Source organism: Palaemon carinicauda, chromosome 37, assembly GCF_036898095.1.
Source record: "Palaemon carinicauda isolate YSFRI2023 chromosome 37, ASM3689809v2, whole genome shotgun sequence".
NCBI lineage: Eukaryota > Metazoa > Arthropoda > Malacostraca > Decapoda > Palaemonidae > Palaemon > Palaemon carinicauda.
This window is the reverse complement of record NC_090761.1, coordinates 51,346,053-51,364,593: the sequence shown is the minus strand read 5'-3', so window position 1 is coordinate 51,364,593 and position 18,541 is coordinate 51,346,053. Positions and strand designations below refer to the sequence as shown.

General features: G+C 35.1%; 1 protein-coding gene across 1 annotated transcript in view; it reads left to right on the top strand.

The window, feature by feature from the left end:
- Positions 1-7,712: 7,712 nt before the first annotated feature.
- Src42A (Tyrosine-protein kinase Src42A) overlaps positions 7,713-18,541 on the top strand; it is an 84,353-nt gene continuing 73,524 nt past the window's right edge. The window contains exons 1-2 of the mRNA XM_068361207.1: positions 7,713-8,018; positions 17,241-17,590. Of these exons, the coding sequence (XP_068217308.1) occupies positions 7,917-8,018; positions 17,241-17,590 (452 nt within the window). The 5' untranslated portion in view covers positions 7,713-7,916. The remainder of the gene's footprint in view (positions 8,019-17,240; positions 17,591-18,541) is intronic.

The window sequence follows — 18,541 nt, the reverse complement described above, 5'->3', positions numbered from 1 at the left end:
TCAGCCAAAACGTTATGGTTTCTTGTGATAGATTTCATTATTCCAATAATGTAACACATTTAGGCCGGTATGATTTGTAAGCTATAAATTTTATTTAAGTTTTTATACCAAAAATTTCCATTTTTAAACTCGAGTGAGTTTTCTAGTGCAAACGTGGAGACTGCAATTGTACCTTTGTAAAAAGCCTTTTAATACAAATCAAACTTATAAATGTTCAACTGCAAATTTTCTAATTAGTTTTCTATCTTCCCTTGGACACCTAAGGTTATTAAGGCTATGTTCATCTATAATTTAATCGTGACATTTTAAGGACATTTACTTCTAGTAAATGAAATAAGATCTGAGTAATGTCAATCAGAATATTCAATAACAATTATCCAACACTGATTCTCACCAAAGACATCCAGGACTGTATTTATTTTTACAACTTTTAATAAGTTGTTTAACTTAAGTTGCGGAGTGATCTTCCTGATCGGGTAGTTGAATCAGTAGAACTTCGAAAGTTCAAAGTTGGAGCAAATGTATTTATGTTGACCAGGCTGACATGAGTCTTTTTATAGTTTATATATGACATATCTGTTTTTGACGTTGTTAATAGTTTATATAGGACATATCTGATTTGACGCTGTTACTGTTTTTAGAATATATTGTTAATTTATTCTCATCATTTATTTATTTCCTTATTTCCTTTCCTCACTGGGCTATTTTTCCCTGTTGGAGCCCTTGGGATTATAGCATCTTGCTTTTCAAACTAGGGTTGTAGCTTGGCTAGTAATAATAATAACAATAAGCCCGGGGAGCAAATCACAATCAAGCAAAGAATATATTGTATGAAGAAATATTTATACATACATATATATATATATATATATATATATATATATATATATATATATATATATATATATATATACATGTGTATATATATATATATATATATATATATATATATATATATATATATATATATATATATTTCATAACGTTTCAAGGATTGTTTGTAACTGTTAGTCTTCATCAAGAATTTGTGATCTTAATGGTATAGAGTAATAATTGATTCATATAGCTTTAATCAAGCGTGGGCAACCTGCTGTCCGTGGACCGACATGTTCGGCCTGGGAGACTTTCTAGTTAATGAAACTATAATTATATTTATTTATACCAGTAATCATGATTATTATTATTATTATTATTATTATTATTATTATTATTATTATTATTATTAGGAAATGATAAAATAGATGTCAGTTTTATGTAAACATTCGTTGTAAAACAAATAAAACAAGGAAGAATTGCAAAAAAAAAAAAAAAAAAATCAGTATATTTTTGGCAAGTAACATTTCATGCATATGTGCATTATCATGCGGACCTCGCTCATTTGCATATAATAAAATATGGCCATCATTTGACGAATTTCCCATGCTTGCTTTACTTTACCATAAAGGCTGCTTTTCTGGTCCCATACTGCAGGGGAACCCTACTCTCTACAGGACCTATGCATTCATTTTATCGCATATATTTAGCATTTTATACGTATCTTATTATTATTATTATTATTATTATTATTATTATTATTATTATTATTATTATTATTATTATTATTATTATTACTTTCTAAGCTACAACCCTAGTTGGAAAAGCAGGATGCTATAAGCCCAGGGGCTCCAACAGGAAAAATAGCTCAGTGAGGAAAGGGAACAAGGGAAAATAAAATATTTTAAGAAGAGCAACAATATTGAAATAAATATCACTTTATAAATTATAAAAACTTTAACAAAACAAGAGGAAGAGAAATAAGATATAAGATAGAACAGTGAGTCCGAGTGTACCCTTAAGCAAGAGAACTCTAACCCAAGACAGTGGAAGACCATGGTACGGAGGATATGGCAGCGTCTAAGATTAGAGAACAATGGTTTGATTTTGGAGTGTCCTTCTAGAAGAGCTGCTTACCATAGCTAAAGAGTCTCTTCTACCCTTACAAAGAGGAAAGTGGCCACTGAACAATTACAGTGCAGTAAGAAGAATAGTTTGGTAATCTCAGTGTTGTCAGGTGTATGGGGACAGAGGAGAATATGTAAAGAATAGGCCAAACTATTCGGTGTGTGAGTGTATAGGCAAAGGGAAAATGAACCGTAACCAGAGAGGAGGATCCAATGTAGTACTATCTGGCCAGTCAAAAGACCCCATAACTCTCTAGTGGTAGTATCTTAAATCCACATTATTGAAACACTTACAGAACATGGAAGTCTTCAGCTTCTTAAAAACCGTAATAATAAATATCTATAGGCTTTTAGATGTCTAGTGGGAGCTTATTGTATAGACTATGTATTGTAACCCCTGGATACAACCTTTTAGTTGTATAGTGGGAGCTTATTGTATAGACTATGTATTGTAACCCCTGGATACAACCTTTTAGTTGTATAGTGGGAGCTTATTGTATAGACTATGTATTATAACCCCTGGATACAACCTTTCAGATGTCTAGTGGGAGCTTATTGTATAGACTATGTATTGTAACCCCTGGATACAACCTTTTAGTTGTATAGTGGGAGCTTATTGTATAGACTATGTATTGTAACCCCTGGATACAACCTTTCAGATGTCTAGTGGGAGCTTATTGTATAGACTATGTATTGTAACCCCTGGATACAACCTTTCAGATGTCTAGTGGGAGCTTATTGTATAGACTATGTATTGTAACCCCTGGATACAACCTTTCAGATGTCTAGTGGGAGCTTATTGTATAGACTATGTATTGTAACCCCTGGATACAACCTTTCAGATGTCTAGTGGGAGCTTATTGTATAGACTATGTATTGTAACCCCTGGATACAACCTTTTAGATGTCTAGTGGGAGCTTATTGTATAGACTATGTATTGTAACCCCTGGATACAACCTTTTAGATGTCTAGTGGGAGCTTATTGTATAGACTATGTATTGTAACCCCTGGATACAACCTTTCAGATGTCTAGTGGGAGCTTATTGTATAGACTATGTATTGTAACCCCTGGATACAACCTTTCAGTTGTATAGTGGGAGCTTATTGTATAGACTATGTATTGTAACCCCTGGATACAACCTTTTAGATGTCTAGTGGGAGCTTATTGTATAGACTATGTATTGTAACCCCCGGATACAACCTTTCAGATGTCTAGTGGGAGCTTATTGTATAGACTATGTATTGTAACCCCCGGATACAACCTTTCAGATGTCTAGTGGGAGCTTATTGTATAGACTATGTATTGTAACCCCCGGATACAACCTTTCAGATGTCTAGTGGGAGCTTATTGTATAGACTATGTATTGTAACCCCCGGATACAACCTTTCAGATGTCTAGTGGGAGCTTATTGTATAGACTATGTATTGTAACCCCCGGATACAACCTTTCAGATGTCTAGTGGGAGCTTATTGTATAGACTATGTATTGTAACCCCCGGATACAACCTTTCAGATGTCTAGTGGGAGCTTATTGTATAGACTATGTATTGTAACCCCCGGATACAACCTTTCAGATGTCTAGTGGGAGCTTATTGTATAGACTATGTATTGTAACCCCCGGATACAACCTTTCAGATGTCTAGTGGGAGCTTATTGTATAGACTATGTATTGTAACCCCCGGATACAACCTTTCAGATGTCTAGTGGGAGCTTATTGTATAGACTATGTATTGTAACCCCCGGATACAACCTTTCAGATGTCTAGTGGGAGCTTATTGTATAGACTATGTATTGTAACCCCCGGATACAACCTTTCAGATGTCTAGTGGGAGCTTATTGTATAGACTATGTATTGTAACCCCCGGATACAACCTTTCAGATGTCTAGTGGGAGCTTATTGTATAGACTATGTATTGTAACCCCCGGATACAACCTTTCAGATGTCTAGTGGGAGCTTATTGTATAGACTATGTATTGTAACCCCCGGATACAACCTTTCAGATGTCTAGTGGGAGCTTATTGTATAGACTATGTATTGTAACCCCCGGATACAACCTTTTAGATGTCTAGTGGGAGCTTATTGTATAGACTATGTATTGTAACCCCCGGATACAACCTTTTAGATGTCTAGTGGGAGCTTATTGTATAGACTATGTATTGTAACCCCTGGATACAACCTTTTAGTTGTATAGTGGGAGCTTATTGTATAGACTATGTATTGTAACCCCTGGATACAACCTTTTAGATGTCTAGTGGGAGCTTATTGTATAGACTATGTATTGTAACCACTGGATACAACCTTTTAGTTGTCTAGTGGGAGCTTATTGTATAGACTATGTATTGTAACCCCTGGATACAACCTTTTAGATGTCTAGTGGGAGCTTATTGTATAGACAGTGTATTGTAACCCCTGGATACAACCTTTTAGATGTCTAGTGGGAGCTTATTGTATAGACAATGTATTATAATCCCTGGATACAACCTTTTAGTTGTATAGTGGGAGCTTATTGTATAGACAATGTATTATAATCCCTGGATACAACCTTTTAGTTGTATAGTGGGAGCTTATTGTATAGACTATGTATTGTAACCCCTGGATACAACCTTTTAGATGTCTAGTGGGAGCTTATTGTATAGACTATGTATTGTAACCCCTGGATACAACCTTTTAGATGTCTAGTGGGAGCTTATTGTATAGACTATGTATTGTAACCCCTGGATACAACCTTTTAGATGTCTAGTGGGAGCTTATTGTATAGACTATGTATTGTAACCCCTGGATACAACCTTTTAGATGTCTAGTGGGAGCTTATTGTATAGACTATGTATTGTAACCCCTGGATACAACCTTTTAGATGTCTAGTGGGAGCTTATTGTATAGACTATGTATTGTAACCCCTGGATACAACCTTTCAGATGTCTAGTGGGAGCTTATTGTATAGACAATGTATTATAACCCCTGGATACAACCTTTCAGATGTCTAGTGGGAGCTTATTGTATAGACAGTGTATTGTAACCCCCGGATACAACCTTTCAGATGTCTAGTGGGAGCTTATTGTATAGACTATGTATTATAACCCCCGGATACAACCTTTCAGATGTCTAGTGGGAGCTTATTGTATAGACAATGTATTATAACCCCTGGATACAACCTTTCAGATGTCTAGTGGGAGCTTATTGTATAGACAATGTATTATAACCCCTGGATACAACCTTTCAGATGTCTAGTGGGAGCTTATTGTATAGACTATGTATTATAACCCCTGGATACATAAGTTCGATTAATTTACCATAACTGAAATATCGATTTCTTTGTATTCTTATAGTTTTGAAATAAGCTACAGGATTTCTCAGTAAAGCTGACCTTTCCTAAAACTAAGAAAGTTCTTAAAGGTTATTTATAATGAAGGAGAGAAGCCCTGAGAGGAATTCTGACCGAGTTACGAAAGTCGTGTAATTTTAAGACAGTGATTTTTTCGTTTTGATGTTTCCTTGTTTTGGCTTAACATTAAATTTTATTCCTTTTTTTTTATAAAAGCTCCTGCAATATAGAAAATATTAATTTTAATGTTGTAACTGTTCGTAAATTATTTTATTTTTCCTTGTTTCGTTTCCTCACTGGGCTATTTTCCCTGTTGGGGCCCCTGGGCTTATAGCATCCTGCCTTTTCCAACTAGGGTTGTAGCTTAGCAATGAATAATAATAATAATAATAATAATAATAATAATAATAATAATAATAATAATAATACGGTCTTCAATTTAATTCCACTGCCCTTGATTTGAATACCACCTTAGCACACTTGTTTTTACGATTACAATTTTCCTCTTTTTTTTTTTATTCTTTTTTTTTAATTTTAGTTATGACCTGCATTATTTCAGCCGTATGATTACTGTCTTCCTTAGATGGTGTGACAGTCTGGTAGGGTGAGGGGGTATTCCCCACCTTTTTATAACGGTTTATTATATAATACTGTCATACTTGTCATATTGTTTAGCGTTGTCAGCAAGAAACTGAAGTTTTAAGGAAGTATTTAAGGTCAAAGTTCGGATAATGATGATAATTATCATTATTATATTAGTGATAGTATTATTAATAACATTGGTGACTGGAACCGTAGTTCCTTTCTGTTAGCTCTGTAATGTAACGTTCTTATAAAATTCCCTTTGAACAAAACCGTATTTAAATGTTTGCTATTTCATCTTTTTATACATAAGCAATTTTCTGAGTCCGTTTCCTGTCTGCCGAAATTCGCCACACCCTCTCGTTCTCTCTTGTAAATGTAGTTTTTCACAAGATTGGAATATATAGATATATTAGGTTTTATCTGTCAAAATGTTTCCAGATGATCGCCTTGTGTAATGGCATTTCCCATTGCCACAAGAAATGTCTATGACATTACGGTCTGAGTTGTCAATCATTAAGATGATAAATGAGAAAATAAACGATCTCCAAAATGATCACATGGCAGAAATGAAGTGAGACAGAAGCCATCAAATTACAAGAAGTTTTGTTCGTAATTATACCGAATAGCAACGCCTGTCAATAGATGGCAGTTGTGTGAGGTTAAATACATTACTCCGTAAACTAAACTGCAAGTGCAAGAGAGAATAATGCATTGCAGAGACGCGAAGCAGTTTCTCTGTATAAATCATTTCCGTCGCTAAGCTTGCAGTGATTTTCATTCTTGGGGAATACCATGCTAATATTTGCTCCAAAACTAATCAATATTGTCATTCGTTTATGAGTACAGTTGTTGCACGTTCACGTTACTAATCAACATTAATTGGTTATCATTGCCAACATTACAGATTCCACAATGTTTCCGTCGTCATTCTGATATTTTGTATAAGATACTTTAACGTTTGGTATGTAGCATTTTAAATATTACTTGTCAGCGTGAACACATGACGTTTTGACAGGTAAACAAACAAATGAAATGTTGATAACATTGAGTTGCCAGTTACCCATAAGTTAACCCCTTTTCAGCGCCCAGGGCACCGTTCATTCTCAAGGAGAACATGTTTTTATTGACTTTCAGTTGTTTTATTATCCAAAGTATGTGATATTTAAGTTATTTATAATGCCATTTCAGTATATTTTTGAACTAACGAATCTTCTGTTGTGTATGAATAATACAATCATTCATAGAATTCTTTGAGAATTGCTGGTATGATGGTAAATGAGAGATCATACTCGCCCGCATTCTTTCGTGGTATTCCTCCGCCTCCATGACTAATTTCCTCATTAATTCTCACGCCGCTATTTCGTTCTGTCATAAGCATTCGGTTGTATTACATGTCAAAATTGTCATATCAAAGCATGTTGATACATATTTCAAGTACAAATGGCAAAATTATAATGTGTAAATGCAAGAGTAATCATAGTAAGAGTGGTCGAGTGAAATACTAAGTTAGCTGAATGCATACTATTATCATGAATATATAATTACGTTTCAAAGCATTCAATTGGAATTGCTTATAGTGACTATGAAGATATTTATGTAGAAATTTATTGGAACTACTTTACTCTTTGGGTGTTCACCGTCTGTGGCGATGGCCCTTTTTACGAGGTGTACGATAACTTCTCTTTGATACACCAATTTTCATCCAGAATTACAGTATTTTTTTAATTTTATGTAAAGCTCCGATATTAGTGAAATGTATGATTTATTTTATATATTCAGTATAAAAGGATTTGAAATTAAATTAAGAAAATAAACATTATTTTCGAGAGTTTCAGGGATGCTGTACGATGTTTTCGCCCAGAGCCAACACTCGCTGTGTTGCCTTTATACCTCGGGAAAGTAGAAGTGGTAATGGTGAAGGTGAGATATATGGTCAACATGGCGAAGAAAGTGTGAAAAAGTGAGGGCATATTTGATCGTAAATGAACGAATATGGTGAGGGGAAGTGCAATGAAGTGAAGTGCGTTAGTTATAAGAAGGAATAGTACAAAAGATCACGACAGAAAAGATGGGGAACTGCTTTAGCAGTAGTAATCGAAGTGGGAAAAAGGACCCAACTATTACTGACAGTCGGAGTATCGCCTCTCCAAATAATCTCTTTACCGAACAGGTACGTAGCAAAGACGAGTCGTTGTTCTGATTTATGGCCAGCGTTATAAATAATGAGAAAAACAACGTGGTGGACTTTATTTTTAACGGATGGTCATTTGTGTTTATGTCCACGTTTAGCCTAGTAAGGTTGCTGTCCCCGCCCTGGTAGAAAAGTGAATGTAGGCCTAGCCTTGTGGGGGCGGTGTTGGTGGGGGTGTCTGGTGGGGTTGTTAGGCTAGACAAGGCCTAAAACTTTTTAATCTTCGTGTAGTTGGGATTATTTCAACGTTAATATTCTAATAAAAGTGTAATGACAGTCACTTTCGTACCTCGAAAGCTGTCAACCAATGAGTAGTCAAGCAAGGCCTATCGCATATGAGTTAGACCTTGGTAGGCCTAACTATGTTTGGACTTCCCTGTATTATAGGCTGTCAGAGGTTTTACGAAATCTTAGCAACTTGGGAAGTTTAGTCAATGGACAGAGTTAATACCTAATACGTTCCTTGTGTTTGGTCAGCTGTTTTATGATACGGTAGGTAGGCCTACTGCATGATCAAGTGAGCCTACGGATGTCATGTTGTATTGGTAGCTTATAATGGACAGATGTTTTGTTTCAAATTTAGATATGTTTTAGCTTTGACTGTACTATTGGTAAATAGTCTAGACTTCATAACAAGGTTTTTTTTTTGGTAAGAAATTGTCAATTACTTTAATAATCAAAGTAATTGTTGTTATATCTATTCAGTTGTCAATGTAAACAACTCTTATTTCATTTTACCAATAGGTCAACGTTTGAACTGTGATGCCAATGCATTCCTACTTGAGCCATTCAGATTTTGATTCCTGCTACAACCTTGAATGATATTCCCAAAGATTACCATATACGGTATTAGATTAAAATGTACCCAGTGGGCAAGAGGTCTTTGGCCCCTTTGATGTCAGAAAGCCTATTGTCATCAAGCCCAAAGCAGGATCATGGTGTGTTTGAGTTTACTTTCTTTTACTCTTAATTGCTGTTTTTCTGGTCCTATCAGCCATGGAAACCCTATGCCCTACAGAACCTACAAGATTTGTTTGTCATATGCATTTTTGGGTATTTAGAGTATTACAGTATATTCCTTGTTAATTGCCATATCCACATTACCAAAACACCTGAGAGAACAATAAAAGTCTTCATCTTCTGAAGGTTGAATGTTATAATTACTTTGGATGTCTAGTGGGAGCTGCTTGTATAGTCTTTGAGCTGTATTTTTTTTATTAAATCAAACCGAAATGGTTGGAAAGTACACCCAAATCCTACAGTAAAGGAATGGAGGGATACATATGTAAACTTATAAATGTATATATAAGTAGCCAGTGGTTTGCCTGATATAGCCATGTCTGGCTGTCTTTTGTTTACGTACAGATTTATGTACAGGTGTTTCTGTTACATATAGGTTAATGTACAGGTGTATTTGTAATACAGTAGATGTAATTATCATCTGTTGCTATGAATGGCACAGTTTCATTATTACATCCTAGTCCTAGTGTACTTAAGTATTGCTTTTGACATTGCCAATCTTGAGGCTCTTGTTTTCAAACAAAAGCAGATTGGAATTGGTGGAGAATTTCTTTGTTTTGGAATTTTTAACACATAAATTTCTGAGAATAGTTACTGTTAGGGACCATAGAAATGTAATTGTTGTTCCCTGGGGTAGTGTTCTTGTCCCTTTACCATTCATACAGTACTGTATTGCATATGAATGATACTTATTTGGTCTTTAAAACAAGTTTCTTATTATGTAGATGATGCTACACTGATCCCATCTCATGAGTGCACTGTAGACATGTGGTTTTTAAATCCCCTCACAGATCTAGCTCAAATTAGTGATGAGTTTAGGTTATGGGCAAGGAAATATTTCCAAATAAAACTCGATATATGATGTTTAGTACGTGTGAGAAACTGGATCTACCTCACCTAGATATTTTCGTTGATAATGTTTCTTCAACTGCATTTTGCTCATTATTGATTGCAACTTCACTTTTCAGGAATTTAATCAGTCAGTATTTATCTTCAATTGCACAAAAATAAAGTTGATATTTTCAAGGTGTTTTAGAGACCTGCTTTCATGTTCTGAATATTGGATCTCATGTCTAGTCTACATCAGCTGGCTGTCATTGTAACTTGAATAGAAACTGATGGTCTATTGAATTCCTATTGAGAAAATAGCGTTGGAGAAGGAGGGTAATTTTACAATTTTTAGTGATGCAAGGAGTGTCCTTCAAGCTATGGAAGTTTTTAATTCTAATAACCCTCTAGTTTTAAAGATTTTAGAATGGCTTTTCATTATTGGACGGAGAGGTATAACAGTTCAATTTTGTTGGGTTCCAGCACATGTAGGTGTGTCCGGGAATGAGAAGGCAGATTCACTGGCTAAGGAGGCTGCATCAGAGTTGCTGCCAAGAAGGTATCCCATTCCCTGTGATGATTTCTTACCTGACATCAAGAAATTGGTTTGCAATAAATGGCAACAGCAATGGGATAGTCAAGATGGCAATAAAATGCGAGAGATAACAAATGACATATCTCCTTGGAGGTATAATATGATGCCCCGAAAATGGGAGACGTCTCTTTGTCGTCTCCGTATTGGTCACACTCGGTTGACACACGAGTTTCTGCTGAAGGGCCAACAGCAACCGTATTGTGACGACTGTGTAGTACCTCTAACAGTAAGGCATTTGTTGACCGAATGCTCCAATTATAACAACTTGCGGAATAGATATTTGTTTGAGGCTCGAGGTGAGGGTGGCAGGTTCATCCTTGCCAAGATTCTTGGAAATGATGTGTCCTTCCATGCAAGTGGCATTTTTAGATTTCTTTCAGAAGCAGGTCTTCTGAAAAATATTTAACTTTTATGACATTCAATTTTTATGATTTTAATTGAATACTCTTTTATTTTTTTATTTCATTTTATCTTTTATTTTTGTATACATAAATTAAATGTTACCGGCGTCAATGACCTCAGATGTCAGGATGCCTGAAAACTTTAAATCAATCAATCAATCCTTATCCGTGATCTGATTAATCTCTGGCACCATCATTCAGTAGCTCTTTGTACATGTCGTAAAACATTTTTCATGATCTTCTCTGACTTCGGTATTGATGATCTTTGATGTCAGGATGCCATAAGACCCAAGCTATACCATCCACCACACACTGCTAGGTACAGAATACCGATAATTCGAATCGTCATGTCTTTTCTATTCAAGTGTTCACAATTTTATTTTCCTGTCTTTTTAAGCTAAGAGGCTGGGTTTGGAGGTGGCAGGTGCACCACAGAATAATGAACAGTAATTGCCTGGCTCTAATTCTAGTGTGGGTAGAAAGTCCCTGTGGCCACTTATCATGTGTGCTTGTGTTCTATCTCTAGGACATGTGTGACAGCGCAATTATCTTTCCTATGCCTTACCACTCATGAGTGACCTTTAAATCCTCACTTAATTTGAGGATTTTGTTCAGATTGTTTTTACTTTAGAGTATGTATTTCTATCATGTTTAAAGTGAATTCCTATAAACCCATAACATTCCAAAAGAGTATGTGTAATTTAATGGTGGTCCGGTGCCTCGAATACTGGAATCCCCTTGAAAATTACTGAAATCCCCTTGAAAATTACTGAAATCCCCTACAATATCACTGCAAACCCTTATAAATCGACAAATATGTGTTTGTATTAAAATGTTATTTTTATGTTTTAGCATTTATTTTTTTTATATATTTGCTGGTAGAACCTTGGCTAGGGGTTGTGACCTGGGAAAGGTGTCCCTGGGGGCCTGCCCCCAGCAAGAGGTTGTGACCTGGAAAGGGGGTCCAGGGGCTTGCCCCTAGCCAGGTGTTGTGACCTGGGAACTATTAAGTTAGGTGGGTTTGTTAGGTTTTGTACCCTTTTATGTGTGTAAAGGGTATATAGAAAAATGCTTTAAACTACACATTTTATTTAATTGATTTACTAAAAAAATAATGTAAATTAATAGACATATTATTTATCGATTTCTACGGGTTTGCAGTGATATTGTTGGGGATTTCGGTAATTTTCAAGGGGATTCCAGTATATACCTGGGGATTCCAGTAATTCGTGGTTCCCATGCTGGTCAGTGTTATTTGAATTTGATAGGTATGAAGTAGTAAGGTTGTTGAGAACTAACCTAACAGAAGGTAGGACCTAGGTCAGGTATAAGGTTAGGCCTTCCTTGTTCTGTCTTTCTAGTTATATACTGTATAGAATTTATTTATCTATTTTTAATTGGGCTGTCTAATCAGTATTGTGAATTAGGTTGTCATGTTATGTTCAACTTGTGGTTTTTGGTTTTATGCAAATATTGCTTTGGAAAACCAATTTTGTTTTGTTTTGGGTGCATGAAAACTTTTAAACAAGATAGCTGTTACACAAATGTCTTACCCCTCTTTGAACATGCACCTGCATCAACGGCAATATGTGTTTGCACTGACGTAGGTAGTTTTTAGTTAATGAAATACCCGTGTTAACCCTTTTACCCCCAGGTTCTTTGGAAATTTCCAACCCTTAACCCCCAAGGGGTTATTTTTTCCCCAGCACATTTTGCCGTATATTTTATTAAAATTGCTCTAACAGCCTTAATTTTTGTCATAGAGAGGTCAGGTTGGTCTCATTCTCTTGGAAAATGCCTGAATTTTCTCAAAAAATTATCAAAAATATGAAAAAAAAATTTTATAGCATTTTTTTGCAAAGACGTACTGGTACGTCCTTGGGGGTAAAGGGATGAGTTTTGTGAAACGTACCAGTACGTCCTTTGGGGGTAAAAGGGTTAAGAATTTTATACAACATTAGTTTTATCTGGGGAACTGGCATCCCACAGTATTTACCATAAGTGCCAAGGTGTGATGCATAAGGTAACATGAAACATACATATATACAGTACTTGAATAAGCTGTTCTGTTCTAAAGCAATTTAGTTTGATATCAAAATGATTATGGACAACTATGAGGAATTTAGTTTAAAAGAAACTTAAGTAAACCAAGTAAATTTATTCTTTACGATTTTTGGGCATTTTGATATGCATGAGTTGTACAGACCAATCCTCGCATACATGAATCGTGCACATAATGCTCCTTATTTACACAAGTTGCATACTAAACATACCCCGCTAACATTCATATAGTTTATCATATATACAGTAAATGTAAAGTCATCCTAACATAGAGGGATTATTTCCCTTTTGTTATATAATGAATGCAAGTTATCCAGGCCTGTCATGTTCACATGTGTACAAAGTCCCTGTGTATAAGTTTTATAACTACAGTACCTTCCAATTTTTTAGCTACATTTATATAGACTCTTAGCCCACCTCACTGTCAGTTTCAAGGAAACAAGGGTTAAAACACTTATCAGAATGTTAATGGTTAAACTAAAAGGGGCTCTCAACACTTTTGCTCTGTAGTATGTCTTCCTCAATTTCCAGCCACTGTGCTCTTTTCTTTCATAAGCTCAAACTACTGCTCATGTATATCTATCAGCACTCTCAACTTTCCTTCTGCTACGTTCTAGCATCTCGAAAACAGTTGCCAAAATCTTCATTCCTCTGTAGTTCCCACAGATTAACATGTCTCCTTTTTGTTAATCTTTTTTCTCCCGGGTTCCCATCATCTCATACCACTCTCTCTTGTCTTCTCCCTTTGCAATCACTACCATTTTCTGTTTCCCTTTCTATCCTTCTATGTTCCTTTCTAGTTTGGTAGTTATTGTTATCTTCCCTCCTTCTTCTGGCTCTACTCTTTTTCTTCTCGGCTGTTTACTTCAAGGGCTGCTTTCCTGGTCCTATCATGTAGGGCAACCCTAATCTACGTGACCTACAAAGCAGTTTATCATATACATTCTTGGGTATTATGCATATCTCACTGCTTACTAGTGTTTAGTGTTAAATCTGCTTTATCAAAGCTCTCATAGAACAGGAAAGTCTTCAGTTACTTATTGAACAAAATATTTCTCTTTTATCAATTTTCAAATTTGAATTGCTTTATTACTAACAGATTGAGTAGCCTATTTACATGCAGCAATTAATGAAATCCTTAGTGTCCATGATATGTATTTTCTGCTAATGTCTTCAATCTCAAATCATAAGCTTTGTAATTACTTGAATTCACTATAGTGTATGATCATATGGTTTGTTCAACATAATGCAGTTTATGCATTTCATATAGTGAGTTACATTCTTTGGTGGCGTAATTTCTTGAGCATTTCCCACACGCTATCATTAGTCTTGAATTTGCAGTCGTTTTTCGAATGTCCATACCTTGGACAGTGGTAGCAAGTGATCACATGGTACCTATTACATATGTTATAAGTACCCCATTACAACATAATTTTGTCACCATCATCATGAATAGCCTTTTGAACTTCAGGATTACATTTCAACAAGTAGTTATCCACCTGTAGCACTTTCCTTGAATACCAGACTTATTGTCTGTTTTACCTTTTGAATCTGGTCCAGACAGCGATTCCTTTGAATCAAAACTTTTAATACTTCATCTTCATCGTTGTATACATTACATTGAGTTTTAATTATAAAGTGCTGCTTGTTTCAGTGTTGGCAATCAGGGTTTGAATCTTGTTTACTGCTTCGTCTCTGATCTTTTAGTCAGCAAAATTTACAGCAACATTTCCACTTGAAATTGACCTTGTATTAAGAATTGGTATACTGTATCCTTAAGTGCATTTTCACCCTCATTTTTCCTGTTAGTTATTGTAGTTGATGCGTATGTTGATTTAATTACTAGTAAGTTTTTTCCTTAATTCTGTCAGTGTATGTCATTTTTTCATATTTTGGGGGGTCATCTGTGTTTGAAGTGTTAACTTGATTCCACAGTCTTTACTAAATTATCTACCTTTGCAGTAAGATCATTTGATTTTAGATCTGTTCATCTTAGCACAGCCAGATGTTTTTTTGATTCAGCAATTCTCCCCTCATGTTCACCCATGCTGTAGAGAGGTTCTTTCTCCAGTTTTGACATATTCATCATGTCTACTTTGGCTTCATATATTCACCTAGGGCAAAGCCATTTTAATTTTTCCAAAATTTTCAGCACATGTTGGCATCTATACAGACACATTTCTTGTGGTAGTATATACCTCACAAAATTCACATCCTTTCCACTTTTTCCGTTTCTCTTTGAAGATCATACAAAAGGAAACTATTCATCTTGTAATTTTATTTTGCACTTGAGTTTCTCCATGAGATTAACTGCTATTTTCAAAGATTTCATTAAGAAAAAGTTTTTCCAGTGAGAATTATTAACTAAGTGTTACCAATGGCAACTGCATTAGGGACAAGTTTCACAGATTAATAAAGACTCTTTATGAAACTTTTAAACCCACTTTACAGGTACAGTACTGTACTTGCTATTCATGTTGAGTAGAATTTGTCTGTCTTCTAATTAATACAGTAATTGCTATACAGGTAATTATGTAATATTGAAATAAAATAAAAGGAAAGACAAATAACAAAGTATGATTAAAAACTTTATTCAGTATATGCCTTACACTTAATATGTACAGTTAAATATCAATATTGGACAAGAGGGACACGAGATTTCAGAAGTCTATGTCCTCATCTACATATGACAACAAATGACAGAATAGCCAAGGGTGGGATGAATTAAACTGCCCTACAGATAGCTAACTTTCATGTTATCAATGACAGTAATCATATACAGCGTCATAAAACAATTTTATCAATACTGTACATTACAATTTATAATAATTTCTGCAAGCTAAATAATAGAAAAAGAAAGTTTTCTTTGTACTATTGGAGAGAGAGTGGCTGATCCTTGGCATCTAATTAGCACTCCTAGTAGTGACAAATCTACACTTAGCTTATTCATAGCTGTCTAAGATAATTACTGGCCGATCTTTGGCTTATGATTGACACTTTGTTAGTGACAAATCAACACTTGGCCCATTCGCAAAAAGATCACAGTGTCAAAAGGGAAGGGAAGTTGGTGTTTGTCACTATTTTGTGTTTATAAGAATATTAAGTGCTTGCTAAACCTTTTTCTTTTATTTCGTAATAACTACTCCTTTGTTTTAATTTGCAATAACCATCTCCTATAACAAATTAAGAAGGGAAGAGACAGGTAAAACAAATATTGCAAAAAAAAAAAAAAAAAAAAACATTTGAGAAAGTAACAAGAACGTCCCATAATTTCTATCCCCCGGAGTCTGTATTTGAGGGACTTTAAGTAGAAGGAATGAATGTGACACCAAAATGTACTGTGTCTATAACTTCAAAAGATGACTGCATTTGAGCAAGTTATTTATTTCTTGTCAGGTGTTCCATGGTCCTTGTCCCATATAAAAGACTTGTTGGAAGGTCCTTTTATCAAATGAGTTCTTACACTTGTAAGTTCTCTATCTTCCACTTGACTTGATTTGAAGGATTGTTTTCCTTTCATGAAAAATGGTAGGGACCTTTGGCACTGGTGTCAGGTTCCAGCAAGTTGCCAGTTTCAAAGATTCTGACAAAGTTTTCTTTTTTTAATTTGATGCAAATTTTGGGGACTCTTTGTTTCAAATAACAGTCATTATATGGATGTCTATTGAATCATATATTAGAGTTTGGTATTTGCAGTCCAGTAGGCACAATTGAAGTCTTAACTTGAAACAATGTTACATTTCAAAACTTTGAACAGCAATTTGAAACATTGGGTTTAGTCTATACCCCACATGTGCAACTGCATGTAGGCATTAGATGAGATAGCCTTTAGATTAATGAAGCTCAGACTGCAAAGGTACAGGAAAACTTATGTAGAGTTATAAAAAGAATTGTAACTTGTAGTAGAGGTATACTGTAGGAAGACTTGGTGTACAAGAGGTAGGGAAAACGCATGTAGTAGAGGTATTGAAAACTGGTATAGTAGAGATACAGAACCAGAAACAGGTGTAGTAGAGGTATGGGAAAACTGATTTAGTAGAGGCATGGGAAAACTGGTGTATGAGATGTAACAGTTTTGTTGTACTGCATCAAATGAGTTTTGTTTATCACTGATTTTACCGTTTGATTTCAAGTTAAAGTAATTATTCTCTATTATTGGTTGCATGCTGTTGCTTTTACTCAGCAAATCACATGGTTGGTTTGTATAATTTGTGATAATTATGATAGCCTCTGTAAGTATTTGAAAGTGTTTTTACTGTGTATCTTTACTAATGTATTTGGTATTTATTGTTTCAGGTTCAGGCGCAACCGTTAACGGGGCCTACTATAAGTGATCCAACTGGTGCCACAAGGGGAACGCAGGACACTCATGCCCTCGGAGGGCGGCCGATGAATGGCCTTAATCCGACATTACCGTCAGTACCAGACCCTGAGGGAAGTGCAGCGGCATTATCCAAAGTGTTTGTAGCTTTATATGACTATGATGCACGCACAGACGAAGATTTATCGTTTAAGAAAGGTGAACATTTGGAAATTCTAAATGATACCCAGGGTGACTGGTGGTTTGCAAGGTCCAAAGCTACAAAGCAAGAAGGCTATATTCCCTCAAATTATGTGGCCAAACTTAAAAGTATAGAAGCTGAACCGTAAGTATTATTTCTTTGTTGTGTTTTCTTGAAGGTTAAGTTTAGTTACTTGGATTTCCCAGGTCCTTGTAAAATTAGGATGAGGAAATTGATGTTCTTTATTCCACAAACTAATTTTGTAAGTGATCCCCTTTTTTCTTGCTTCAAATCTTAGTAAAATAGAAATGTATAGTTGAATTTCAGTTAGAAAGAAGTGAAGCTAGGTTGCATTAGATAGGCTCTATTAGATATTGTTTTATATCATCTTGGGCAAATTGTTTGTACTGAAGCTGTTAATTCAGAGTGAATTATGCTTATTAATACAAATGAATTTGTGTCATCTAGCCACAAATATTTAATTTGAATAATAACTGATTTACCATTTTATGTAATAGGGTAAATTGTTGAAATGAGTACTTTAAAGAAAGTCTTTGAAAAGTTCACTAATTTGTTAGAAGGAACATTTTGAAAGTTCCTTTTGTATGGCATCTCATCTCATAGTGGCCTTAGACTGTCTGGTATTATTACCTTGATTTTGAAGATACAGGTTACTTTACTGTATATCAGAAATGTAGGACATAAGTAATAAGGTTCATATGTCGTTAAGAAGTCACAATGAGTTGGATGTTTGTAAAATGGAAAATCAAAGAATATTTTGTTTTTAGGGAAAATTAAGGAAGCATTGTACTATATTTGAGGAGAAAACCATAGCAAATGAAGCAGAATTTTAAGTATGTTTATGATTTGTCACATGTTGAATCACTTGGTGGGAAATGGTATGAGTACTACTAGAACAAATGAACAAGCAACAACTTACACACCTAAACCTAATGAGATTATGGGCAGAGCTGCGAGTTAGGAAACCTTAAGAATGTCTTCTTTTGGTAGCTTAGCTTTTACATTGAAAAATATTTTAATTGTATCAGCACTTACATGGGAAGGTGTTAAGAGCAAGGAATTAAGTGCATAAAA